The following is a 27,819-nucleotide window of genomic DNA, read 5'->3' on the forward strand; positions in this document are numbered from 1 at the left end:
GAGTTCAAGGAAAGCCCACTACAGAACCCAGAAACTGACGTCTTATTACAGAAATGACCAGACACAAGATGGAACTGGTATGTAAGCTCTCCAGAATCCCTTCTGCCAAGAATAAAAAGACTGTGGGCTCAGATTGTAACCTGCATAGATGTTGGGTGGCAGAATGAGGAACAGTGGCATACTTATGAGAGTGTTTAGCCACCACAGCCATGAAAACCAAAGCATCTCTGCATAATGTGCAGTTATTCCTGAGATAGGTATGCTTCCTGTTTTTTCAGGCTGTATATCTCCCCTTGGTCCACTCAGAGCTAGGTGTTCTATCTACTGTGCCCAGTACAGATAGGAAGTCTGCCCTGGCATAGAATTCACACATAATTTGGTTGCTCCCAAGTTATCAAGGCACATAGTGGCTTGAGCACTCTAATAGGGTGGGGTAGAGGCACAGTGGAGAAGATGGACATTCAAAGAGTAGCAGTTTCAGAAAATGCTCCAGACGCTTGAAAGTTAATCCTTTGAATGTCCAAATTCCACTAAACCCCATGAGCACTAAAACTGCTGTTGTGCCTAGCCAAGCTTTTCAAAATACATTAGCCTAAACAACTTACCGAGATCACACAGTAAGTCTGTAAAAGAGTCAACTCCTAGACCCCAGATCCGTCCAAATCCTGTCCAATGCTATAGCCACAATACCATCATTCAGCTCTATGGGAGTTTTATCTTCATAAATATTGCAGGATTCATTTATTCTATTTGAAAATGGAGATATCCCATCCCATCTCCTAGAACTGGAAGGGACCTTGAAAGGTCATCGAGTCCAGCCCCCTGCCTTCACTAGCAGGACCAAGTACTGATTTTGCCCCAGATCCTCAAGTGGGCCCCTCAAGGATTGAACTCACAACCCTGGGTTTAGCAGGCCAATGCTCAAACCACTGAGCTATCATGTTTGTTACTAAAATCTATGGGCACATATAAAAAATTGAACATAATATAGGACTTCTGTAACTAATTGGGCCTTTTTCATCTTAACTAGCTTTTAAGAGCAGAAGGTGCAATCCTTATAGCAGGGGTAGGCAACCTATGGCACGCGAGCTGATTTTCAGTGGCATTCACATGCCCAGGTCTTGGCCACCGGTCCAGGGGGCTCTGCATTTTAATTTAATTTTTAATGAAGCTTCTTAAACATTTAAAAAACCTTATTTACTTTACATACAACTACAGTTTAGTTATATATTATAGACTTATAGAAAGAGACCCTCTAAAAACGTTAAAATGTATTACTGGCACACGAAACCTTAAATGAGAGTGAATAAATGAAGACTCAGCACACCACTTATGAAAGGTTGCTGACCCCTGCCTTATAGAATGCCAAGAACCCTCCACTCTCATAGACTTCAATAGGAATTGAGGGTGTCCAGGATCATGCTCAGAGAGAAAGGACAATTGAGATTAGAATCTGGACAATACTGTATCGTGACGAATCAATTATTGTACAAAAAGAACATGAGACAATTTAAAACAACCAAATCTTTTAATTAGAAAGCAACAAACATGCAAATAGCAGGTATAGAAATTTATTTGAACCAATGTTTTTGCTCTAATGAAAGTTATTTTTAAACATTGATCCAAGCTCCCACGTTTGCAGGTTAAGGAAAATATTGCACTTTGCATCTCTTCTAGCACCCCTCAGACATGGCAAAACGTTTTAAAAACATTTTTGCTTATTTTACTTGCACACTCTCCCAAAGTCATGCACACAGTCGTTCCAAAACAAAATGTTGGGTTATCCAAAAGCAAAACCTTAAAATTGCACTAAAGCTCTGTAAGGAAAAATATAATTAATGTCTTATATAAATTCCGTAACGTCTAGGTGCTCGCATAGAAGAGCCAATTACTCTTCGTCTTCATTTTCATTCTCTTGACCAGACCCTTCTGACCTGTCACCCTCCAACCGGTCTGCAAGACACAAGGATGATTTAATAAGGACGCAATTTTAAAAGTAACTTTTCAGCTAACATTTACGATACAATGCATCAACCAGCTACTAATCAAAGCACAGTGCCTATGTACTATGCTGATGGAACCATTTGAAATGCATAAGTAGACTGATAGCACATACTAAATGGAAAAGTTGCAACAACAACACAAGAGAGCAGAGACAGTAAAAGCAAAGGACTAGAAATTGTGAGCACCAATGTGATGAACTAGGCAGCAGCTCACTCATGGTCAGCACAGAAGAGACAGGTTTGAGCAGAGTTTTAAAAAACAGATGGCGAGTCAATGAAGTGAGCAGCCTGTTTTAGAGAGTTGGGACTGAGGGGGTATTTTAAAAAACAGTTGTAACCAGAAATGTGCACTGGTCAGAAAACTGGGAAAATTGCTGTCAGTCACTGTATGCATCAGAAAAGACATCTGTTGAGTAGCAGTTTAGAGAAAGGGAAATTAAACGGAGAAGCACAAGGGAGGGAGCATGACTGGCCACTCATACAGTGTGACTAGCCAATCACTTCTATAATAAAACAGTATTAGTGTCAGAAATATCATTACTGAAGTGTGGAGCAGTTCTTTCCTTGGAATAAAATACACCAAGGAGCAAATCAAAAATGGATATATAAATATTTAGCACCTAAAACACACATCTAGAGACTCTTAAAAAGGAGAGAAACAAACAGTGTTTGAGGGTGGTATGTAAATCTCACTCCAACACTCAGCTTAAGTGACAATGCTAGACAAGATTTATGAATGGCATAAATAGCCTGCACAGAAGCTGCTCTGAAATTCTCCTACCTGCTCTTATATGATTCAACGATGCCAGCATTCGTAACATGAAAGAAGCTGGAACAGTAATTGTGTTTCTGGTCTCTTCCAGCATTAATTCATTACGAGTTATAACCTGTAGTGACAAAAAAAAATAATCATTGATCAAAGCATCACTAACTACAAACTATTCCTGATGCAATACAGATTGTATTTATACAGTGTCTAATACACTGTGTCCAAAAATGCTTTACCAAGTTAAAAATGACAAAAGAGCAGACCCTAGCGCGTGTTATAAATTGTGCTGTAGGTGTACTGTATCATGAGAAAAGTCGATCATAAGAGCAATTTTTTAATCCAGATAGTATGGTAGTATTTATAATAAAATCATCACTGTGATGTCTGAGTTCCTGACAGAGATTAAGTAGTACGGAAAATGAAGAAAAATAGTTTTCAAGATAAGATGTGAAGACAGCGAAGTGATGATGATGCAGATGTGAGTAACTGCAGAGAACAAGCAGCAGAGTCCTGTGACACCTTATAGACTAACAGACGTATTGGAGCATGAGCTTTCGTGGGTGTATACCCACTTCGTCGGATGCATCATTCACCCACGAAAGCTCATGCTCCAATACATCTGTTAGTCTATAAGGTGCCACAGGACTTTTTGCTGCTTTTACAGATCCAGACTAACACGGCTACCCCTCTGATACTTGACACCATGCAGAGAACAAAGCTCTCACACCAACAATAGTTAAGAAGGTGGGAAGGAACAGAAATGACGTTCCTCCTCCTACTCCCATGCTCCTAAAAATCTTTGGAGAAAACTTAAGGGACATGTGGAGTTACTGCACTACAAGTTCATTCACTGTAAGTAGCTCTCTCTCTCTCCTCTCCAACTGACTCCTGTGTCTATAAAACCCAGCCGCCTCCTCTCTGCCCATAATTTAGTTAATTCCTCCAATGAAAAAAAATGCTATCTAGCAAGTAGTGTTGAGCTCCTCTTTCACTCTCCCTCCCCACAACCATTTCTTGCCCACCTTTTCACCTTGCTCTGAATCTGACCTGATTCTCTGCCAGCTTCTCTTATTCTATTTATTATCTCTCCACCCTCATGCGGCTCCTGTCCTTAGGATACTCTCTCTGGTATTGATAAACCTTAACACCATTTGTCTCTCCAACTACTGCCCAAGCTTTTTATCCCCTTTGCCTCCTTAAATACAGTATTTCCACTGGCTTCTCTCTCTCTCTCTCTCCCCAAGACTTCCTGGCAGCCTGTTTTCACTTTTCTTCTTTATACTGAAACTGCTTTTATAAAGACACCAATGACCTACTCCTAGCCAAGTCTAAGAATCCCTTCTCTGTTCTCATTTTCTATTCACCAGCCACTTTGACAGTCAATCACTCCCATCTCCTCTTCAACTCATTCATTCTTGGGGTTTCCTGACTCTGTCCTGTCCTGGTTCTACTCCTACCTCTCCAATTGCATCTTCGTCCCTCCTCCTCTTCCATCTGGCACTGTCTCTCAGAATTCTGCCCCCTCATCTTTTCCTGCTGGGTGATCTCATCTGCTTTCATGGTTTCAGCTACTATATCCATGTTGAAGTTTCCCAAGTGTCCACCCTGACCTTTCCCCTTCCATCCACTCTTGGATTTCAGATATCTCATCTTGGATGCCCTCAACCAACTAAATTTACATGGTGAAAACTGAACTCCTCAGCTTTCCTCCTAAGCCCCACATCTGTCCCTCACGGATATTAATTCAAAAATTGATATATTTGGCACAATAAACATGTAAAAAATCTACAACTGGCAGAAAATATGTCTTCTGGTTGGACGCAATATGCTTAAAATTATTTCTCCTTCACAAACAGACTTAACCCTAACCTAAAAGCTTCAATTTTGGTGTTTAGCATGTTGCTTAAACATTGTTAAGTGATTATTAGGTCAGAAACAGAATACTTTTTACACATGATTTACCTTTATGTATGCTTATTATCCTGAAGGATCCCAAAGCACCTCACACACTTAATCTGATATACAAAATATAGACAGTGATCCCTTCACCCACCACGGAAATGCAGCCACCTTTGTGGTGGAACATGACAACTGCTTAGCCATAGCAATAATACACAAGAGGTTAGCACAGAAAGTGAAGAATCCAACAGCCAATTGAAAGTGCAAAGGGCAAAATGTAATGATGCTATATTGCAACCAGCTTTAGGGTACTGAATCTGCTAAAGACTAGCACATGCCAAACAAAGATTTAATAAACTGATAGGATCAAGATAATTTTTCTTTGCTCCCTCATCCTCTGAAGGGTACTTGGAACCAAATACTGCCCTCAAATGCACCTAGTTCCTATTGCAATCAATGAGAGCTAATTAGAGCATACACTGGCCTTTGGTGACATATGCAGGAATGGCTCAGAGCTCAGGAGTGGCAGTATTTACTTTTGCGATGAGACATTACACTTATAAAGAGAAGAAATTAAGTGACTACTTGACCCCTGCACAAAAAGCAGTTATTTAAAAGAGCATAAGAGACAAATATTTAACTCTGCCCTGTTTTACTCTACCCTGTAGTGACACTATGAGGGGGGAAACATTTTAAAAAACCCTCATGTCTTTAAAATCCAGGTCATTAATCTGCAACCATAAGCACTAACATCCAGTTGTCATATCTATGGTGATAGCAGGGAATCATTACAGGGGAGAGTTAAGATTATTTGGGTGTCCTAAATAAAGTTAAGGTATACCTTAACATGTTTGCATTTTTTTTAACTGGGTTTATAATGCTTATTTTATAGCCTTAAATTGCTGATATACACTCTGAACCTTAACTTTATAACACACAATTTTGTGACTGGGAATATTTAATAATGTTTTTAATTTCACTTGCCTCCAATATGTCTATGATTTACCTCTTACTTTTTTAAACAATCACAGCCTCCTCCATTTCTGATTGCTACTATCTACCCTTGTAACTCTGAGAGCTCCCCCTATCTGTCACTTGTCTCGTGTTCATAATTTCATACTTCCACTATTTGTGTACATTCCATTATTTCCTAATCTCTCAGGTTATGTGGGGTATTTATGTACTGAAAGAAATGAAAGTTAATTGTTTTTAAGAACACCTTATTTTTAAAAAACAAAAATGTATTGCTGACTTGTTTTAAGTTAAAAAAAATTCAGTTATTCAAGCTGTTTGCAGAGACTTTGCTAGAAATGACAGCTGCAACATAAAAAGAATGAAAGGCTCTTACTTCATCAGCAAGTTTTCGGTTAAAAATCCTGGACTCTTCTAGTGGTGACCAGATTTTTATATCGTAATCAATACCTGACGAGGCAAGAACTAGAAAATCAAATTTAAAAAAGTATTAGAAAAGAGTTCTAAACGAAATGCCTTTTCTGAACATCTTAACTGGAGTTTGTTAGAAGTGTTGCTGACATGCTTCATTACATACATGCACACACACACCTCACTTCATTAGAAGTGCTCTTATTTTTCACCATCATAACATATGTAAGCTCCCATCCTGCAAAGACATATACAGGAGTAGTCTCATTGAGTTATAATCCCTTTTTGCTGGATTTGAGCTACCGACTAAATATATGCAATGAAGAAAATAAATGCAAACCTTATATTCTCTCTTTTACACAGACTGTGCATAATTTAAAACTAGAAAGTAAACAAGCATCTGCTACTATTATTATACTCTCCTCTGATGATCTGAAAAGATTTAACAGGAAAGGCTTTAAGACATGTGCAATGATAGATATGAACAGGCCTCAAATTAATTTCTACAGTGTATTTTATGTAGAAATTTGAAATCTTTGACGCACCTGTTCCAAAAACATTAGGCACATTTACAAATATTTTTAAAACACTTAAAAGAATAAAACACCAAAATGCACTGGAATGTTCTGTCATCTGGGAGGGAGAATTAGGGCACTTCACACTGGAGTAGTGAATCTTTAGGCTTTCAGTAGATGTGGATGGAGGCTTGGCTCAGAACACTTGTCACTGCTGGGAGGGCTGACCCCAGTGTTCATTTTTCAAGGTGTAAGTGGAATGAGGTCACACTGGATTAAAAAGTCAGGGAAGCTGTAGGTGTATTTTGGGAGAGCTTCTGATAGAGTGAGCCTTTACAGCACAACACTAGTCACCCATTTCAAATATGTATAAGACTGGGTATTCAAGTAAGCAATCAAAAGTTCAGATGCTTAACCAAACTAGGATATGTCCCTTCAGTCTGAAAACTGTGCTGGGGATCTTATGAGAAAAGACCCTCCCAATTACATTTCTGGTACTAGTCAGGATGAAATACTGCAAAAAGCAGCCTCTTGCAGTATTATGGTACTTTCACTTCCACAATCAGCTGACACTCAACAGCCAAGAGGCCATGGGAAAATGAAAAATAATTAAAACTGTTCTGTCAATGTTTCATAAACTGAAAAATGGTTCAATTAGAATTATCAGCAAAGTTTCAGGTCATGTCTAGTTTTCTCCATGTTAGCGTGTCCATCCCCAGCATGATTATTTTTTTTTAAAAAGCCTAATTATACCAATTTAACTCACTCAACGGAACTCCTATTAACCTAATTCACTTTCCCCAAGTCTGTAGCTCTTCAGACCTCCCTCACACAGAATCTGAGAGTCTGATACATTCAAGTGGAACAAGCTGAGACCAGATGCTAATATTGCTTCTCCCGTTAGTGTGAGCTATCTAATACAGTATCTTACCAACGGCATGGGAACCACTCTTTCAAACTCATTGTGTACAATGAAAGGAGTGGGAAAGGAGGACTTTTCTTTCTGGATCCTGACCTCTTTTGGATGTTATATATCATCATTTTCGTTCTGAGGAGTGGATGGGTATAATGGCCTCTGAGCCAAACCTCACTATTAAAGACAAGGACAGCAGCAGCATGCTGTATTTTATACAACTGAGATGCAGCCCTCAGACTTCCTAGCAATTTACTAATGTGACACTGGGTTAGGCAAAGTGTTGAAGACTCATCTGTAAAGATTCTTACTACAGGCTATAGGAACATGAATATTGCAGGTGCAGATGGTCTTACTTGGGTCAAATGGATGTGGCTGAAGACAATTCACCACGTGATTATCAGCTTCCAGCAGCATCAGATGCTCAGCAGTATGCCGATCCCAGATGAAGATATGGCCACAATCTGAACCACTCATTACGAAGTTAGAGCCCCAGAAATTGGCTTCCTTTATCTACAGTAAAAATAAAATTAATTACAAATATTTGTTATGATTTACATGGTTAGTCTAGAAATAACCGATGTGAAGTGTTAATATTGTAAGCCATTTCCAGAAAGTAATTCCCACTTTCACAATAGAGCTGGCCCTAATTTAAGGATTTTCCAAATGCAAAGTCAATTTTTGAATTGACAACTCTATAAAGCCAGTGAATTAAATCCATGTCTCCTCTCTTTAGCAATTCTGATTAAATATTATCGAGATCAGGTGCTTTATCATTTCGTAACTGTTTGACTACAAGCATTACTTCCTCTAATGTCACCGGTCTGTGTTCTGCTTGGTACATTTTTGGATTAAGTCGTAGTTTACATCTTGGTGGGGATCTGTTCACTAATTCACAAAAATGCTCACACTAAAACTTAAATTGTGCATCAACAGCCTGGCAATATTCTCCATTTTTGTCCTTATCTGGTGGAAGCTGCGAGTTAAAGACTTGCTCTGGAACAGGGTTTGAAATTACGCAAGGAGTGGCCCTTGGATCAGGGATATGCTTTTTGCTGTCCCCATGAAATACCCCCAAACTTGGCCTTGAAAAACTAAAGTTCACACATGCTTAGTAAAGACTGCTTAGATTTTAGCTTCTAAAATTTCCGAAGGTTCTGTTTTTACTGAGCATGTGCCATTCCCTCTCAGCTCCTAGCGCTCACTAGACTGTGCATGCACTATCCCATCCCCATCAAAGCAACTAAGGATGATCGAGCCCAGGATGATGGGGGCTTAGAAGGACTCTCACTGTAATAGCTAAGTAGCTTTGCTAAATTGCAGGTGTAAGTATAACTGTAGTACTGTGTAAGTTGTAACTGTATGCCTGTTTGCTTAACTAATTACTTTTTTCTTTTGAAAAAGTTTGGTTATATCATTCAAAGTGTTGCCTACTGGTCGTCTACTAAATAAATTTTCTGTAACTGACCTAAAGGCTTAAACCTGAAAACTAAACTGGGTTTTATTGCACCCTTATCTATAACAACATAATATTAATTGGGAACATTTCAAGATAAGTTACATAAGGTTACACATGTTCAGACCCCATAGGGGCAGGAGCGGCGCCAGGGTTTTTGGCGCCCTAGGCGGGGGTCCTTCCGCGCTCCCGGTTGTCGTCAGCAATTCTGCGGCGGGGATGTCCTTCCGCGCCCCCGGTCTTCGGGGCACTTGGGCGGCGGGCCCCAGGGGGAGGGAGGGCCCCGCCACAGAACTGCCGCCGAAGACCCGGAGCGCGGAAGGCCCCCCCGCCGCTGAACTGCCGCCGATGGCGGCAAAATGCCGCCCACAGGGCAACCGCCTAGGTCGCCTAAATGGAAGTGCCAGCCCTGCATGGGGGAACAGAATCTTGTACCTATGGGAAAAATCTGTTCAAGCCCTTTAGAAACCTGATGGTGAAGGGGTTGGAAAAAGGAAATCCATTATCCAACAAGGGGTGAAAAGCAGAGACAGCTGCCAGATGTGCTGTGGGAGGGAGGGAAAAGGGGGACTGCCAGAGTTCCTTAACTGGCTGCATAATGACTTAATTAATCAGCTGAGCCACTGTGGAAGGTGCCACTGAAGCCAGAATATACACCAGTGTTTAAGATTTTTCATGGACCTTTTCCGCTTGAAGATCCAGAACAGAGGCCACCCTTCTCAGTAGATCTTGGTGAGCCCTGTAATACTCTGGTGGTGGTGAGTCACTTACTGGCTCTGGTGATGAGGAAGAGGATGCACAAGGATGCTGAGATAATGCCTGCTCCGTGTCTTGCAGGCTGGGAGCTGCCCGAGTGACTTCTAGCTGCTCAATCACAGTAACAGGCTCTGGAGAACGTTGCCTGCTGATGCTCTTGGTGCACTTTCACGGAAACTGACTGAGATGGGTGAGAGAAAGTCCTAGCAGGAGGAGGAAAACCCATGGTGTCCAAAAAGGCCACTGACATGGCTCTGGGATGCAACCTTGACCAGGCCATTGCCCCCTTAAGAGCAGGCCACTGCTGAGACTGATGCAAGATCCATGGCCCTCAAGTCTCTGACAGAGGATATGCACCATACGTAGATTGGGACACAAAAGACTGCACCTCCAAATCAGAGGAATACGTCCCTGAGTCCTCTGATAATGAGGGAGCAGAGCCCATTGGAACTAGAGATAAGTAGCCAGAGGCCGGGGATGACAGCACCAGGTATATTATTGCCGGCTTACCTCTTGATTGCACCAGCTTCTGAGGCTGTAGAAAGTAATGGTACTGCATGCTCCTAAAGAGACAAGGTAGGAAGCACAGGCACTGGTACCGGTTGGAAGCCTTCCTGTACCTCCACCACCACCAGGGACACGGGTACTGAGAGGTTAAGCAGTTCTCTTGTGGCTGCATATGCCTCTGGTGTCCTTGGTACCGGTACGGATTCCTTTCCTTGGTGTCTTTCTATGGATATTCAGGGGTTGGTCTCAACGGACTTGGCACAGGTTCCAGAGTCGATGATCCACTCTTCTTAGATGAGGACTGCTCTAGAGATCGTCAGACCGTTTCTCAGAGCCATTGCCTTCAGCACCAGCGATCTAGCCAAACAGGGTACCGAGCCTTTGGAGAGTTCTCTCCCCCGTTTGGCACTGATGGTAGAGAGCAAGGTGCCACAGACATCTCTGGTGGGGCACGCTGTACCAAAGCTGCAGTACTTGGAGTCCGTTCCGAACGTGATCGCTCCGATGGTGGGTGAAGTGCTGCCTCCATATGGAGACGTTTGAGCCTGGTTGCTCTATCCTCAGAGTGAGGCTTAAATCCCTTACAGATGTGACACTTGTCACAAATGTGGGACTTGCCCAAGTATTATAAGCAGCTGGGGTGCAGGTCGCTGATCAGCATTGCCTTGCTACACGGCTATCAGGACTTAAACCCCAGAGAGCAAGGCATGGCTCCTATACTGGAATTTGGTCAAAAAAGACCTGAAAACTGAAAATTAATACTAACGTTTATCTATACTACACTTAACTTACTACTAACTTCTAAGAAAAAACAGGCTATATATAAGGAGCGAAGGAAGATCTTGCTACAAACAAGACTCAAAGTGCTTCAACAACAGTCACTGGTGGTAAGAAGGAACTGAAGGGGGTCAGACGTGGCTCCGCCCTCTTAAACCTGCATGCAATGACGTGCAACAGCAGAGCGTGCTTGAGTCGCCACACCAGGTACTGCTGAGTGAAAAGAACATGTCTGACAACTGTGTACAGGCCATGTATACACTTACAGTGGAATGGACATGGGGAATCACTCGAAGAAGAACCTAGGAAACCTGACTCATTCTCATGCAGGCTTAGACTACAAGCACATTATGGAGTGGCTCATAAGAAATGTACATTATAACTTCTCTAAAAAGCTGAATTTTGTGGTTACAGATCTAATGTACAATTAAAAATATCTTAAATGTATTATACAATCCCTTTTTAGCAAGCATATCAATGTAACAACTAAATTATTTCAGCCTAAAATATCAACTCTGCAGTTCTTAAAGCAGTATTTCTGTACCATTGTCCTGGAGTTCCGATGACCCTTATACACCATCTTTATTAAAGGTCGTCTAATATTCAAGGTTTCCAATTCTTCCATCTCTTTCCTTTCTTTTCTTCTTCTGAAGAGTTCCTGAATGCGAGCAACAGCAGATCGTCTAGAAATTACAAAGAGAACACCACTGAAAGACCATCATACAGAGACATAGTCTGCATAGACAGACCTTTTTGAAATATTGTACTGGGGCACTACAAAGCACTATCAAATAGCTTAATCAGCCTACTTAAACTCAACTCTTCTCCCCAAATTTGGCACAGATACCAACAATTTTACAATTGTTTGAAGTTACAGATTGTGAGCTTTTCCATATTGGTTTAAAACAGAAAGAACATGCAACACAGTGAAATGTTAAGGGTCATGTTATTTTCTTCATTCTCTTTAAAACATACAAACTCTAGAGGCAGGCAAAATTCACATGTAACTTTACTTTGCAATAGAATATTTTCCAAATCTTGTAGAACTTCTCCCATCCCCTGTGCTAGCAAAAGTGTTAAAGGGTGAATACATAATTTTTTTTGTTAATATAAAGGTTAGCTATTATTAAACACCTAGTTTAACCTTTAATTTTTTTCTTTCGCCTTTATTACATTTTAATAGACCTTCATTTCTCATTATTTCCTACTTTAGGGTGAAGATCCTTTGTCTGACAGTTTCTTGTCAATGTTTTTGCTATGATGAGACTGAGCAATAGGAAATGTTTAATAGGACTGACTGGGAAACAGAGAAGAGCTAGTTCTGAGGGCTAGAAAAAAACAATTGTGCTGGGAAGCTGCCCCTAATGCAGCAGCAGACCCACAGGAAAAGGCTTCCTAAAGTGACAGGAGATAAAGCAGCTAGGTGAAACACCCTATTTTGTGGCTGCTAGACTCCAGGAAGCTACAGCTTTGGTGATGCTATAGAAATGCTGATTACTTGAGTTCTTCCATCTGGTTCATCTTCCTGTCCCCTGGCCGCACCTTTGTAGCTTCCCATCAGCTCCAGCTATGGCCACACTTTTACCTCCGTAATTTGCTCACAGCACTCACTTTCTCCTCCATATGGCTGTTGCCGTCCTGCTCAACGTCCTGAGTGGAACCAGAGTGTGATGTCTGAAGTGGAACAGCAGTCACAGTAGGGGATGGGTGGAGGTGCTGATTGCTGATGGAATGTAATGGATGAAATTGGCCATGGCAGGAATTTTTGGCAGGCAACAGGGCCACAGGGAAGGAAACAGCTACCACCAGATTAGTAACTTCCAGTAGACCAGAAATGATGAAGTGTCAAATTTTAATCACTATCTCTTCAGACTGTTCTACAACATGGGTCCATTGCAGAAGGAAGTAGCTGTCTCTCCCACTTCTAGAGCTACTTCCATACTTCATAACCAGAGACAACTTCTCCTGCCCCTCCCAATTAGTCATCACCCCTCGGTCTATAGATTTCCTTCTCAGTCTTGCCATAGAAGCAAGATGGAGAGAAAACTTCACTGGAGGAAGTATCAGATCCTGAAGCTGAAAGTAAAGCTAAGTGGGCATAAGAGAAAATTTAATCTACTATAAAAAGTGTTTCTCCCGCCCCCACCTGACCCCTCCCTCCCCCCCAAAAAAAGCTCACCAGTTAGACTGGTCTTTTATTGTTAAAAAAAAAAAAAAATTTAACCACATTTGATAGATGTTAGAGATGGAAAAGAACTGATGGGGTCACCCAGTCCATCTAACAATGGACTATTCCTGATGATACATTTCCTAATGATTTATTTACTTTAGTTTTAAAAGTCCCAGGAGATGGGGGCTTCCACCACTTTTTTGGGGAGACTTTTCTGGAGTACAATACATTTTGCTATTGGGTGATTTTCCCTGGAAGCCAAGCTAAGTCTTCCCTTTTATAGTTGACTCCCATTACTTCTTATTATGTGCCCCCGCCGCTAAATAATTCTATCCACTCTTTAGTGTTTACACCCTTCAAATATTTGTAGATATATAACACTACTCTTACATTTATTGAATATTTGGATTACTCCCAAGAGATTAACAACATTTTACTCATTTGTCATCTTCTATACAGAAAGGGAAACTATGGAGAGTTATGCATTGCACACTTATGCAAAATATTTCTGGAACCATAACTAGAGCTATGTGCTCCAGCTATATGTCTATACAAATATACACACGTGTGATTTGTGTATATATACACATTTGAAAATATCAGCTTTGCTATCACAGAGAAATGAACGAGAAGCATCGTGTGACACTGCACCCCATACTCATCACAGTAATATTATTATAATATGGTTATGGCATAATTATGATGCATTTTGTACAAGATAAGTCATGTGAGATATCATTGGAAAAGTTATGATTTGCTGAATATGATTATCCTATTGTATGCATGTATCATTTTTGTATCTGAAGTTATAAATACTGACTATGTATCTGTACTTCAGATGTAGTTACATCTGGGTAATGCCCACTAGACAAAATGCTTTCAGTTTAGATAACTGGTTGGGAAGGGCCTATTCAGGGCAATGAGCCATAGTGAAAACAATGGGCCTTAGGAAAAGCTTATCTCCCACCTAGTAAGCCTTCCTGAGAATACTCCAGACAGCCTGTAAGTAATAGCTGCTATGACTCTACAAAGACATGTGACCAGACCACATGATTCTGGACTCCATCTTGGGATGTCTATTTTTCCACAAAGCGGTCTGGGAACCAAGTTTTGAAACAAAGGGTTCCTGCCATATGCTAAAGCTATATAAGGCAGGGAGTGACATCATCTGGGGTTCTTCACTCCCCACACAAGAAGACTCCTGCAAACACCTTAGGAACAAAGACTGACCTGGGGGAAGTGCTGGACCAAGGCTAAATGGATTTCTAACCTGTGTATGAAGATTTGAAGAACCCAAGCTGTAAAGCTAATGCAGCTTGTGCCTTAAGAATCTACAAGTCTACAAGTACCATCATGGGAGCATGTCCTCTGGAATGGTGGCCAAAGCATGAAGGGGCTTACGAATGTTTAGCATAATTGGCATGTAAATACCTTGCAATGCCATCTACAAAAGTGCCATGCGAACTCCTGTTCTACTGATGACATTGTAAATAAGAAACGGGCAGCATTATCTCCTGTAAATGTAAACAAACTTGTTTCTCTTAGCGTTTGGCTGAACAAGAAGTAGGACTAAGTGGACTTGTAGGCTCGAAAGTTTTACATTGTTTTATTTTTTAGTGCAGTTATGTAACAAAAAACTCTACATGTATAAGTTACGCTTTCACGATAAACAGATTGCACTATGGTACTTGTATAAGGTGAATTGAAAAATACAATTTCTTTTGTTTATCATTTTTACAGTACAAATATTTGTAATAAAAATAATATAAAGTGAGTACGGTACACTTTGTATTCTGTGTTGTAATTGAAATCAATATATTTGAAAATGTAGAAAAATATCCAAAATATTTAATAAATTTCAATTGGTACTCTATTAACAGTACCATAAAAACTGCAATTAATCGTGATTAATTTTTTTGAGTTAATTGCGTGAGTTAACTCCAATTAATTGACAGCCCTACTTAAAATCTATCTTTTGTAGTTAATACATTTATTTTATGTTTTAATCCAAACCAGTAAGCTTTGACTGGAGTGCTTGGGGGGAAATCTCTGCTTGGTTACCACACATGTGCGTTGTTCTCTTCACATTCAGGGAGAGGCTGACAGGGTATTAAACCCATATACTGACCCAGATTTGACCAGGGCAAGAATCACCTTTGCACCTTGGCACACCCAGGATGCTTCACTCATGCCTCTCAGATGGGAACCTAGCCACTGTGATACACATGTTATCAATCACACTGATGCTTTCCAAACACTGATTAACTTCAGAGGTGAATCTAAAATCCTGATTCTAAGTGCAAAAGCACTAATGGACTGTAATTTAGCTATCTCTGAGATGGGGCCATCTGGAAAGTAACCCTAATACAACTACACTTTACAGGGAGGTTCTGGCTATCAGGCTTTGAGAACAAGTATTCTTGATAGTGAGACCCTAGCTACAGAACTCCTTGCCAGACAAGACCAGACTGGGCCCTAGCCGAATGATGCTTCAGATGCATGGCGAGAACACACCTTTTTGATAAAGCCTCCCCCAGAATTGCTGTTCTGGGTACAGATTGTTTTGCTTTAATTTCAAAGTTACACATCTCTGTGCTGGAAGTACAAAAAGGGCAGCATATTTTCGTTCTGGGCTTTTGTGCATTTTTAATTTCAGATACAATGGTAAAAGTTATGATATAAAAATATAAATGTTAGATAGCAATCTGAAAATTTGGTGTAGGTTCACACATACACAAAGCCAGCAGAGAAAGTAAGATGCTGTGCAATTTTTTTCATGTTCCAAATTTTGATCTTTGCTAAGTTGGAACAATTTTTTTAAAAAAATTGCACACACTTCACTGAACATGCGAAGTAGGGTTGCTGCCAACCCTCCAGAACTGTCCTGGAGTCTCCAGGAACTAAAGATTCATCTTTAATTAAAGATTATGTGAAGAAACCTCCAGCAAGATGTCCAACCAAAATTGGCAACCCTAATGAGAAGTTAGAAAGTAATCTGTGATACATACACTCGTACAACACTTTTCTGGTGACCTCACCAGTTGCTGCCGAATATAAATTTTTATTTATATTTTAGAAGTAAATTTCTAGCCATTATGATTGTGAAGAAAATCTGAATGTAACCCTAAGTAATGCTGTCTTACTGAAACTGCAGCTAACAACAATACCTTTAAAAGGTTTTGTTCACAATACAGAAAGTTATGCTGCAGAATGCAATTACACCATGATTTGGTCCTGTACACAGAGAGAGACTGAACTATGTTTTGACTATGTCCCCATACTGTGCTAAAGCCTTTATTTTAGGATAATTCAGGGACACTGTTTGGTCTCAACTACATTACAAAATCAAAACCAATGTTCTATTCATGTTGAGTGCTACCTTGATATATCATCCCATAATAAAGTAGGTTTGTGTTGCATATATGGAACTGGACCAAAGAAGGCGTATAGTGCCTCAGTCATCTCAACAGTGTGTTAAATTTTCATCAGATTTCAAAGGTAAGTATTGTTGTTATACATTTCATTTCTAATCTTTTTAGCAGAAGTATCCAAGTAGTCTTGGATAGGGATAGCACTTTTTTCCTAGACTAACTCCAGCAGTGCCAAATTTGAATCTTGAAAACAAATGGTCATAAAGGAAATTTTTTCCTAGTTGTGTTATTCAAAAACAGCTTAGACTTTCTACAAAGTTCCCATAAAATTCACTTTTAGACTAAGATTTGGAAGCAGAAATTTAAGCTCCAAAAGTAATTTTTTGAGATTGAATTGCTACTGAAAAGAATGGTTTGAATGGAGTGGCCATCACACCTTTCCCTGAAGTAGCTCCAGTCACAAACAGAATCTGTATGTCTAGAAAGCAAGTGAATAATTTGATAGGTAAAATGCTATCAAGGTGAAATAAAAATGTCCATTATGTAACTGAAAATATCAACAAATAAGACACAAGGACACTGAACTGGTTATCCCCCAGTGTAATAATGGATTAAGACAACAGAAGATGCAGCCTGATTTTAAGGCTTTAGCAATCATGCACTTTTAATGACATCACACACCAGCCATCATCATCAAAAGGAATTGACTGCACATCAACCAACTCATGGAGTATGGTTATGTGAAAGACTCAACGCTTGGAGTACTTGCACATAAAAAAGCTGCAATTTCAAAATTGAATGTTTATGATGATAAGGAAGAAAGGTTTAGTGGTTTAAAAAAGCGTGGGCAGTCAAGAAACCTGAATCCTATTATCTCTGCCACTGTTTTGCTGTGGTTAAGTTGCTGCATCTGAAGGGTAGTGATACTAATCTATTTCACAGGGACATTCTTTTATTAAGTGTTTTAAGTGTTTTAAGATCCTTGAATGGAAGATGCTAGTCAAGTTCAAAGTATTGTTACCCTGGACTTTATACTGAAGCACAATAATTGAAACACACAGCTTTTACTTTTTGTATCCCCAACCAATATACATAAAAACATTGTATTAATCGCAAAAGAACTTGTCTGCCCAAACCTTATAACAGATATGTACTTGAAAGCACTCATTCTGCACCACCGTCCAGTTGAAAATATTAGCAAAAGTGATTGTATTATGCTGTCCTTGCCAAACCCCAAAATATGGGTTTAACTATTCTAATTAGGCCCAAGAATGAATGACCTGTCTAGGTATTTATCACTGTAGTATAAAAGCATTAGGATTTTTCCATTAAATAAATCTGAAGAAAAAAACTGAACTCAAGAGGATGATACAGTTTATCTACAGCCAAGCCTAACATCTGCCTCAGAAGAAATTCTACGGACACTCAAAAACAAGAACAACTGTGGAGGAAGAAAAAGTGAAACCTAATAATCCATAGAACATTCATTTTCCCCCCATAAGTAAAAAAAAAAAAAGGTGGAGTCTTCATCTAAAATCTACTAAGGTTTCCATCCAGAAAATTTGGTGTTTATGTTCCTACAATTTTGCATAATTGGGTAACCAATACATTTGGTCCAGTGTAATATTTTCATACTGCTCCTTAAAAGTTTTTTTGGTCACAGATCTGAGTTCAGCTGTCACTTCTGATTCATATTACTGAGGACTTCTGGTTATGTAGAAAGGCATAAATCTCAAAAGAGCGAAGTTTATTATTAAAGGCCGCAGTAATGATTACTGGACATGCTTTAAAAGAAGGAAAACAGATCATAACTGTGTCCATCAAAAACATACTCAATGTAGAAGTCTCTTGAATCTATAGATTATGCATAGGAAAGCTGCTGCTGTATATGACATACGCTGATTCCATTGACATAGTTACTTCACTAATACTGTAAAAGGAAATACACTTTACAGAGCTCTTTCCTACAATGCCAATGAAATTCTCAACTCTTACCCTGGTGAGCTTTATTTATCTTGAGAGAATCTAAACTGAGCACCAAAATATTCTGTTCTCTTTTTCCTTGCTAAGAAGTGTTCCTGCCTCCTCTTCCTCTCCTCTTTTGAATTAAACCCTTCTCTCCCTCTGCATAACACTCTCCTACCTCCCCAAGCTGCAGCATAATTGCACTGCCGTCCCAGGAGTCTGTGTGGAGCCTCAGGCTTTCCTACCCATCAACCCCCAAGCTGTTTCTCTGCTTCCGGCTCAAGGCCAATTCCTTCAGTGGCCCAAGCCTTCGCAGCAATATCTAGAATGTGCACCTTCCTGCCTTCTGGCCCTGATGGAGAGGAGAATACGTGGCGGCAGGGGTGAGACAGAACAAGTGACATGCTAGATTGGAAGATCCTGCCAAGATTTCTAACCTAGTTGCCAGAAGCCATATTGTTTCAATCAAGAGTTTCAACCAAACCTTTCAGCAGTAAGACTAGATCTAACTCAGAAAGCAGCTAATTGTTAAAGCACAGAACATGTTAAAATTGGCCTGTTTCCTAAGAATTAAGCAACCTAAGCGTACATTTGTTGTTTTATTTACCTCATTTACAGCTTACAGAATGTATCTGTACAACATAATATACCTTCCTTCTCAACTCTATCTCACCCAGCTAGAAGTATTTGATTGCCCCTTTCATGGTGCAGGCAGGCTCCATGAATTCCGTTATTTTGTAGTTGAGGAATTTTGCTTCAGAATTTTGCCCTGAAATTTAAGTTTTGATTTAAAAAAAAAAAAGATGTTTTCTATGTTTCAAATAGTTTTTAAGACAGCCTCTTTGGTTGGGAAGAAAAGCTTCCAATTATGAACTTTCCAATGCAGTGACACATTCCTATTTGTTAAGACAGCTCTGATGTGTGAACTGCCCCAATTATTTTAACTGGATGTTAACTTTGAATCCTAACAACAAATTAAGGGCTGGTTTATGCTACAGAGTTAGGCTGGCCTAAGGCAATTTATGTCAACCTAACTCTCTAGTCCACACTAAAATGTCAGTCCTGCTAATGTAAGTCGCCGACTACACTGACTTAACTCCACCTCCAGAAGAGGCACAACACTTAAGTTGATGTATTTAGGTCGACGCAGTATCCGTATAGACACTGTGTTGCTTACATCAGACTGTTCTTGCTGTCAGCCCAGGGCGGCAGGGCTCCAGCTGTCAGTGCCCCATACTGACAGTTAAATTGGAGCAAGTGCTCCTGGTAAGGACACATACGGCGCACTACCAATAGAAGCATAGTATGGACATGCAAAACTGATTTAATTACTGCAGTGACTGTACATCAGGGGTGGGAAAACTTTTTGGCCTGAAGGCCACATCTGGGTATGGAAATTGTATGGCGGGCCGTGAATGCTCATGAAATTGGGGGCTGGGGTGTGGGAGGGGGTGAGGGTTCCGGCTGGGGGTGCGGGCTCTGGGGTGGGGTTGGGGGTGGAGGAGGGTGCTCTGGGCTAGGACCAAGGGGTTCGGAGGGCGGGAGGGGGATCAGGGCTGGGGCAGGGAGTTGGGCACGGGAGGGGGTCAGGGGTTCAGGCTCCAGGCAGTGCTTACCTCAAGCAGGTCCCAGAAGCAGCAGCATGTCCCCACTCTGGCTCTTAGGTGGCGGCATGGCCAGGCAGCTCTATGCGCTGCCCTGTCCACAGGCGCCGCCCCTGTAGCTCCCATTGGCTGTGGTTCCGGCCAATGGGAGCTGGGGGCAGTGCTTGGGGCGGGGGCAGCGTGCAGAGCTCCCTGGCTACCCCATGCATAGGAGCTGGAGGGGGGACATGCCGCCACTTCCAGGAGCTGCGTGGAGCATGGCAAGCCCCCGACCCCACTCCCCGCCTGGAGTGGAGCAAGCTCCAAACCCCGTTCCCCGGTGGGAGCTTGAGGGCTGGATTAAAACATCTGGAGGGACAGATGCGGTCCCCGGGCTGTAGTTTGCCCACCTCTGCTGTACATCGACGTAACCTAAGTCAACTTAATTTTGTAGTGCAGACTTGCCTTAAGTGCCAACATTGACTATTTCACTGTTGATCATTTCAGCAGAAAAATGATATGGTTATCTCTCAATCCCAAGCTACTCACTTCCTTTGCCTTCCCAGGTGCCCAATTTCTCAACTATCCCCTACTCAGTTGCAAAAAACTCTACAGTTGTGGCAATATAAAAATCTACAGCACAATTAAGATGAAATTTTAGGAAGACAATATATCAATCAACTAATTAGATACTATAAAATTGCACACTGATTGCATTATTCATTTTCATATTTAATTCTATACATTTACCTCAAGCTGACACAGAACTTGCAGTCTGCAACACTGGGGTGCTATAAAACTCCAAGAATAGTGAATTTTACCATGGAATTTGGATCCATCTTTCCACAGATTACAAAAGCTCCTGAATACAGACCTTTAGCTAACTGCATGAGAGTAGTAGCTAAAACTGAAATATAAAGGCAAAGGAAAGACAAGGACACACTATTTTCCTTTAGATATTCATCTTTTTGGACCCACTTACACTTTGTGTGTGACTGTATGCAGGGGCCTTAATATAAGAAATGCAGATACCCTTTCTAGGGTAGTCATATAAATTAACCCCTTCAGATGTGTATCCTGCAACTGGTCATTCATGAAACTATAAAAATATTTTGTCATTTTAAATTAATTCCTTCCATTTGTTAACTTAATCTCCATCTATTATATCTGGCACTAACTCACATAATTGGTTCTCCCCTGGAAAGCCTATTGCCAAACTTAGTTGTCAAAACCCTTAAGTCTTCCTATAATTAACACACTGGAGTATTTCACTGAGAGAGACAAGAGTATTCCATCTCAAGTGCTTTTACATTTTTTAACTTTATAAGGTGGAGAAACATCCCCCCAAACCCAGTGTCTCCCTTCCTAAATCTGCACTATCATCCTTGGCTATAAAAATTATGCTCAATTCCATGAATTGATCCATCCAAAAATTAAAACAGGCCTTTGAATAATGTATTCCTGAATAGTGCTAATTAATCTTGCTGCAGAACCAAGTGTTCTTCAATACAAAACAAGCCAAATCAATGGTGGCACATGCAAAATACAACACGTGGCAAAGCTAAAGAAGTTAAAAAAAAAAAGTATTTGCTCTACATGAGTACACACTTTTTACATTATGATTATTTTTATGGCATACACTAAAGAGATTAATGTGATGTTAAATTTGTACACAGCAATTTCTTCTCACTCTGTTTCCATGCAATGCATGCAGTTAAATATAACTCATCAAGCAATCTGCTCTACAATTTCCAGCATCCAAAGTCTGGCAAATGTAAAAGTGGTAACAGCTAACAGAAAAACTGGTTAGATGTGGAAAACAAGGACCTGGTAAATCCATCATACAGAAGGAAGAAAAAGGGGGAAAGGGAGGAAGATACTGAATTACCTCATTATTCTATCACCTATTGCTGTTCCTCTGATATTAAATCTAGTGAAGGGAACAATAATTAAAGTCATTCAAAAATCATGTGTACCAAGTTTTTAAAGATTAGAGTCTACTACAGAATGTATTCCGATTATTTCAAAGATTCTACTTCTTCCATAAGGGTTAATACATGAAAAACATTTTCATTTCAATCAACCCTCCCCCAGTTTTTGCATATTTTTATTAGTACACAACGTAGGTTTTATAAAATACAGTAATTACTCATCAATTGAATTGTAGCAGGTGTGGCAGCAAGTTGCATAAGCATTTCCATTTTAAATTCTCTATTTTGAGTCCCTTATGAATTCAAATTTTCCACTAATTAGACTGATTTTCCAGGCTTAGTCTCTGCTCAGAAGTGACTTTTTAAAAGAAAGTTTGAACCGAACCAATTCAGCTATTTGAATATAGAAATAGCCCTCACTGAGAAGTGCCTTGGACTATTCAGGTGAAAACTGATTTTGATCTGACATGATTTTTGACATAATTCAATTGTGTGCACTTGCAGAACACTTTGCATAGTATTTTCTCACTAAGCCCACAGAGTTCACAACTAAGGAAAGCCATGCTGTCTGCGCATACATGACTAACTTTGCTGAGCTTTGAGAAGTTTGTGCACATCTAAGTTAGAAGATATTTAGTTGCTTTTGCATGCAAAAGAAGGGACTCTTCTCCCCATGGACTCCCCCAGGAGCACAGGAGATAACTCCCTTCTGCAGACCTTGTAGGGTAAATGATAATGTTCCAGCAGCATCTAGCCAAATAGTTTCACAATATGAAATTTATTTTCATCCTTATTCTTTAAATATACCCTAGGAAATTCTATCAGATAATTGTTCATGGGTGTGTTAAAAATGTCATATTAGGTTAGCTAACTAGACCAACCACCATGGAAGAGATTTCAAGAGCCAAGCATTTCACTTCTTTTAGTCAATATAGGCTTCACCATTTCCTACGGTAATGTTATACTATAGCAGCTGAGATGCTAAAGCAAAAGAATGAGATGGTTATTCCATCCCAAGTCTCCCATTTTCAGTTCTGGGTGATAATGGCTCATGGCTGGTCTCAGCCCAAAATGTAACAACTTCGGAGAGTTTGGGCAGTTTCACAATTAGGTAAACCTGCAAAAATACTTGTCTTGGACTTTAAAACCACTGCTGTGGACTTTTTCTATGTTCAGATAACTCAAACAGCTTTTTAAAAGATATATTTCTACTGAATGCAAGGTAAACAGAGGAATAGTTACATGGGAATCAATGTAAGGAACACTGTCAGATAACAAGTAAAATGAAAATATTAAATTATAGGTCTACTATATATATATTTTTAGTTTTGCCTTTTTGACAAATTAACATAGCAATTAAATTCTGGGGAGAAAAATCCTCTATTTAACATCTATTTAATCTTCATTATAAGTCTAAATACTAAAACAAACTAATACTGGGCAACAGATTGACTGCTACTTTAGACTCCAAAAACACCTAAGTTATGTTCACTAAATGTAAATCCTGGTTAATTGACTTGAAGACCAGGATGTTTTTATATACTTGATAGAAGCTCTCTTTGGTGCTGTTTTAGGAATAATAAAGTACGTTCAGATTTCATGTTTCCATATCTATAGCATAGGTTTATTGATACAGTTAAATTTAGGATACGTTTTTTGCCTGCAGACACTATGTTCTGTATTCCTTAAGTCAGGCGCTAGAGAGAGTTGGTCCTGTGGATAGATTCCCAGAACACATACAAGTGGGTTAAATAGAGCCGGTTCCCAGTTAGGAACACGTTAAAAGTTGGATTAGGCATCTAAATGAGTGCACATAATTGGAGATCCTTAAACAACATATGAGTGATGAATACTGAATCACATTTAGAACATCTGAAGTGTAGATCTATATTCATTTTGTTCAAAGTTGAAGGAAAATAGTAAAAAGTTCATGCAGCATGAAGTACTATGTTTACTTTTAAGTGTTGCAAACAGGTTGCAAAGGGGTATTCAAGTGCTTCTGCCACTGATTATCCTTAGGAGGAACTGTGAGATCGTGACTCCAGAGTACAGAATTTGGGGTATACCATTTCCAGCATTCCTCAACAGAAAAGTTGTACATTATAGACAAAAGCTCATTTGGGTTATGTCGCAATCTGAATTTTTCTTCTACATCATTCTTTGCCAACTGTGGAGTCTCTCCAATGTCGAGGAAGTGTTTAACTTGTAGAAATCCAGAGATTAAAATTTATTCTAAGCAGTTTAAAGTTCAGTAATGTTATACCCTGGAAAAGGTCTCCAATAGTCAACAGGATTTTAGCATCCCCTCGTTGAAACTTAGTGTCTTCTTTTCCTAAAGGAAACATACCAGATATTCCCAGGAAGTCAATGGGAATTTTGGCACTTTGTCAAGGTACCTGATTATATTTTTCTGTATTTGCAGAGGTGCCCCCTACTATAGCATGTAATCTAATCACCTGAGGGAGCCAAATGTCTTTACCGTAAATCAGATTGAAAAGAATAAAGGGTGAGCAATGTACTGCATCAGTGCTTTGTCACATGGGGGCTGTTTTTCTGCAGCCCAAATATATTGAATTACAGCTGTCCAGCAATAGAATTTCAAACTGGGGAAGTAAACACGTCATTTTCTTTTCTGTCTCTGGACTCTCAACAAGCTGATTTGTGGTTTTTTTCCATACTCCATCAAAGTCTGTTATTTTAAATATCAAATTGGTAACAACAATGGAATGAATTTTAGGGACTACAACGCTTGGTGAAGCATGCTAATTTATCAAGCTGACTTGGCCAAACAGATAATGGTAAAAACAACGAGGAGTCCGGTGGTACCTTAAAGGTTTAGTCTTTAAGGTGCCACAGGACTCCTTGTTGTTTTTGTGGATACAGACTAACAAGGGTACCCCTCAGATAATGGTAAAGTAAATTATCTTTAAGGGTATCGCTAAACAGGAGCTGGGAAGTGAGTGTCCCAGCTCAGGTAGACATATATATTTTCAAGTGCTAGCTCTGCTTGAGCTAGTATGCCAAAAAACAGCACCATGACCTTGGTGGCACAGACGGCAGCTCGGGCTAGCAGCCTGAATACAATCCTGCCTGCCCCCTTCGGTACAGACTTGGGCAGCCAGCTCAAGCAGCCATGGTCACACTATTTTTAGGTGCTAGCTCGAGCAGAGCTAGCATTTGTACGCTACCCAAATGAGAATTCCACCTCCTATCTGCTGTGTGGATGTACCCATAAGGTCCTGATGCAAGATATACAAAAGTAGTTCTACATTTAGTATAATGTTTTGTTGAATAGTATGCAAAGAGTCTTGAAAGATAGGGGCATATAAGCATCACCTCAGACTTGGTAATATTAACATGAAAGCTACCTGATAACGCTTTAGGCTTCTATGGACTAGTCTACTCTAGAAGCGATACATCGGTGCAGCTGCACCGATGCAGTGCATCTGGAGAAGATGCTCTATGTCGATGGAAGAGAGCTCTCCTGTTGGCATAATAAATCTACCTCTGCGAGAGATGGTAGCTATGTCCTGCCAACATAGTGCTGTTCACACCAGCGCTTATAAGTCACCTGTCACTTGGGGAATGGCTTATTCTCACCCCTGAGCGACGTTATACAGTACGTTATACTGAAATAAGTGGTAGTGTAGATTGGCCTAAGACTTCTTTAAGGTATTAAATGGAGGCTTATGTTTCACTCTGATAAGGCAGAATGTCATTACCAAAGACCAAAATTTTATGTTTTTTCAAGTACTGGGATGTCCTGAATACCTGAAAGCCTCTGATAGCTCCCACACTTTGAGACATGCAACCTAGAGAACGAATTTAAATCTGAGATCTAGTCATCCTAAAACTCTCTTATCTATGGAAATCCTCCCACTCCATTGACATGCTCATGAACATTCTCATCTCACCCTTTTCCCAAAGTAATATACTCCAGATTCCTCTTCCTAGTTGCAGATACCCTCCGAACCTCATCTCTTCTCAAGACCAGGTACCACAATATGCACACATTTGAATGTACAGTTTGAATATATGTAATTTGCAGATATTGGGGCACTTGGCCGTGGGATAGAAGTAAAGAGGAGTTGGGCATGGTGGGTTTGTTATTACGACCATGAGGGAAAGGGTTTAGCCACTGGTATAGTACTAACATAATTTTGTAAATCAAGGATCATATGTGGCAGTATATTAAAATTACAAGGAGTTGAATTCAGTACTCACTCAGACAAACTCTCACTGACTACAAAAGAAGTTTTGTCTGAATAAGAAGCACTGAAGAGGATTCACAGTCAGCTTCCAAGTCTGCCAGTGTGGTCTTTAACTGAAAAATCATGATTTTCCCTTCACACACAAACCCTTGCCACTTATCCACCAATCGTTCGAAAGGCATTCTAAAATCCTGAAACCAGAGAGAAAAAAACATGAATTTTATTATTTAACCTTGTCACCATTCAGCTATGTAGGAAAGCTCTGCTCCTTTATATATATATATATATATATATATATATATATATATATACACACACATACACACACACACACACACACACACACACACACACAAGAACAAACTGAAGTGAATGGAGCATTAAATCTAATCATCATCAAAAGCCTGGAGGCAATCCTAAACCACATTGGGCTGTACAGCCGTTCAATGGAAAAAGGCAAGCATTATAGTTTGATTTTTATTTGCATATGAAATATTTAACCGTATCAACTTCAGTGCAGTTACCATACACTAGATTTACACTGGTGTAACTAGGAGTAGAATTTGGCCTTACATTCCTCACTGATGCAGTCAGATACAGACAAGGGAGAAGTCTGTAAAATGAAGTGTAATATTCACTTAATATCAGATATGCTGTCTAGTGGGAAAGCTGGCTCTTATATAGCACTGTCTGTGCTCACAGCACTATTGCAATCTTCATCAAATAATCAACAGAACACCCGACAGGGATAAAAAAAATTATGGGAGGGGAACTTAAAGGAAGAGGCTAAGTTCCTAGCCCAAGGTCACAAAGGATGTCCATATCAGAGATGGGATTAGAATTTGGGAGACTGATTCATAGCCTTGTGTTCAAAGCAGCAGACCACACCATATGCTGTCCTTGCTGAGGAAATTGACTTAAGATCTTTGTCTCTAACTACTAAGATTCTAATGCTACACATAATACTCCACTGAGTGAGGGAGTGGTCCTGAGGAAAAATAGTATGTAGTCATGTAACTAAAGACCGTAACATAACGCATACACATAAGGTGGTCAAATTAAAGTTGCACAGGCAACCATAAACCTGGCATTTCCTAACTTTTCAGTGTAAACTTAATGTTGTTTTTAACAGTTTGTGTAATTTTCTAGGTTTTTTTTTTTTTTTTTTTAAAGGAACTGAAATAATAGTTATTCCATCATGTGGCATCATATTGACACCCACATAGGTCATCAGCAGGGTGGAAACCTTTATGTCCATCACAGTGGCAGACTGATAGCAGTAGTAGGTTGTCATCCTCTATGTGAACCAGCAGAGGAATGGTGAGACTCAGGAATTCTGGGTCCCACTCCAGGCTCAGGAGGGAAGTGTGCTGTAGTGGATACAGACTCTTCTATACATTCCCACCCAGCTTGACTCCTTCTGTCTCCTCCTACCCAACATGTCCTGGGTACCAAGTTATATCTCTTCCCCACCCTGGCGCCTCATTCTAGTCCCATTCTCCTCACCTAGCCAGTCTCAGTCTCCATTCCTCAGGCTTCTCATCCCAGTCTCTTTGCTCAATCATTCCCAGTCCTATCCCCATAGCCCCCAAGCTCCTTCTCGCCAGTCT

The 27,819-nt window shown here is 40.1% G+C and overlaps 1 protein-coding gene across 6 annotated transcripts in view; it reads right to left on the bottom strand.

The window, feature by feature from the left end:
- Window positions 1–1,509: 1,509 nt before the first annotated feature.
- The window catches only part of DCAF6 (DDB1 and CUL4 associated factor 6), a 166,767-nt gene continuing 140,457 nt past the window's right edge, over window positions 1,510–27,819 (bottom strand). For 4 of the 6 annotated variants that reach the window (XM_034791508.1, XM_034791480.1, XM_034791516.1 and 1 more), the window contains 6 exons: window positions 21,956–21,997; window positions 11,523–11,661; window positions 7,839–7,995; window positions 6,020–6,108; window positions 2,785–2,890; window positions 1,510–1,953 (listed from right to left, as the gene is read on the bottom strand). In XM_034791508.1, the coding sequence (XP_034647399.1) occupies window positions 1,889–1,953; window positions 2,785–2,890; window positions 6,020–6,108; window positions 7,839–7,995; window positions 11,523–11,661; window positions 21,956–21,997 (598 nt within the window). In that variant the 3' untranslated portion in view covers window positions 1,510–1,888. The remainder of the gene's footprint in view (window positions 1,954–2,784; window positions 2,891–6,019; window positions 6,109–7,838; window positions 7,996–11,522; window positions 11,662–21,955; window positions 21,998–27,819) is intronic. The other 2 variants (XM_034791490.1, XM_034791525.1) reach the window with 1 other exon arrangement.

This window comes from Trachemys scripta, chromosome 1 (genome assembly GCF_013100865.1).
Source record: "Trachemys scripta elegans isolate TJP31775 chromosome 1, CAS_Tse_1.0, whole genome shotgun sequence".
NCBI classification, from domain to species: Eukaryota; Metazoa; Chordata; order Testudines; family Emydidae; genus Trachemys; species Trachemys scripta.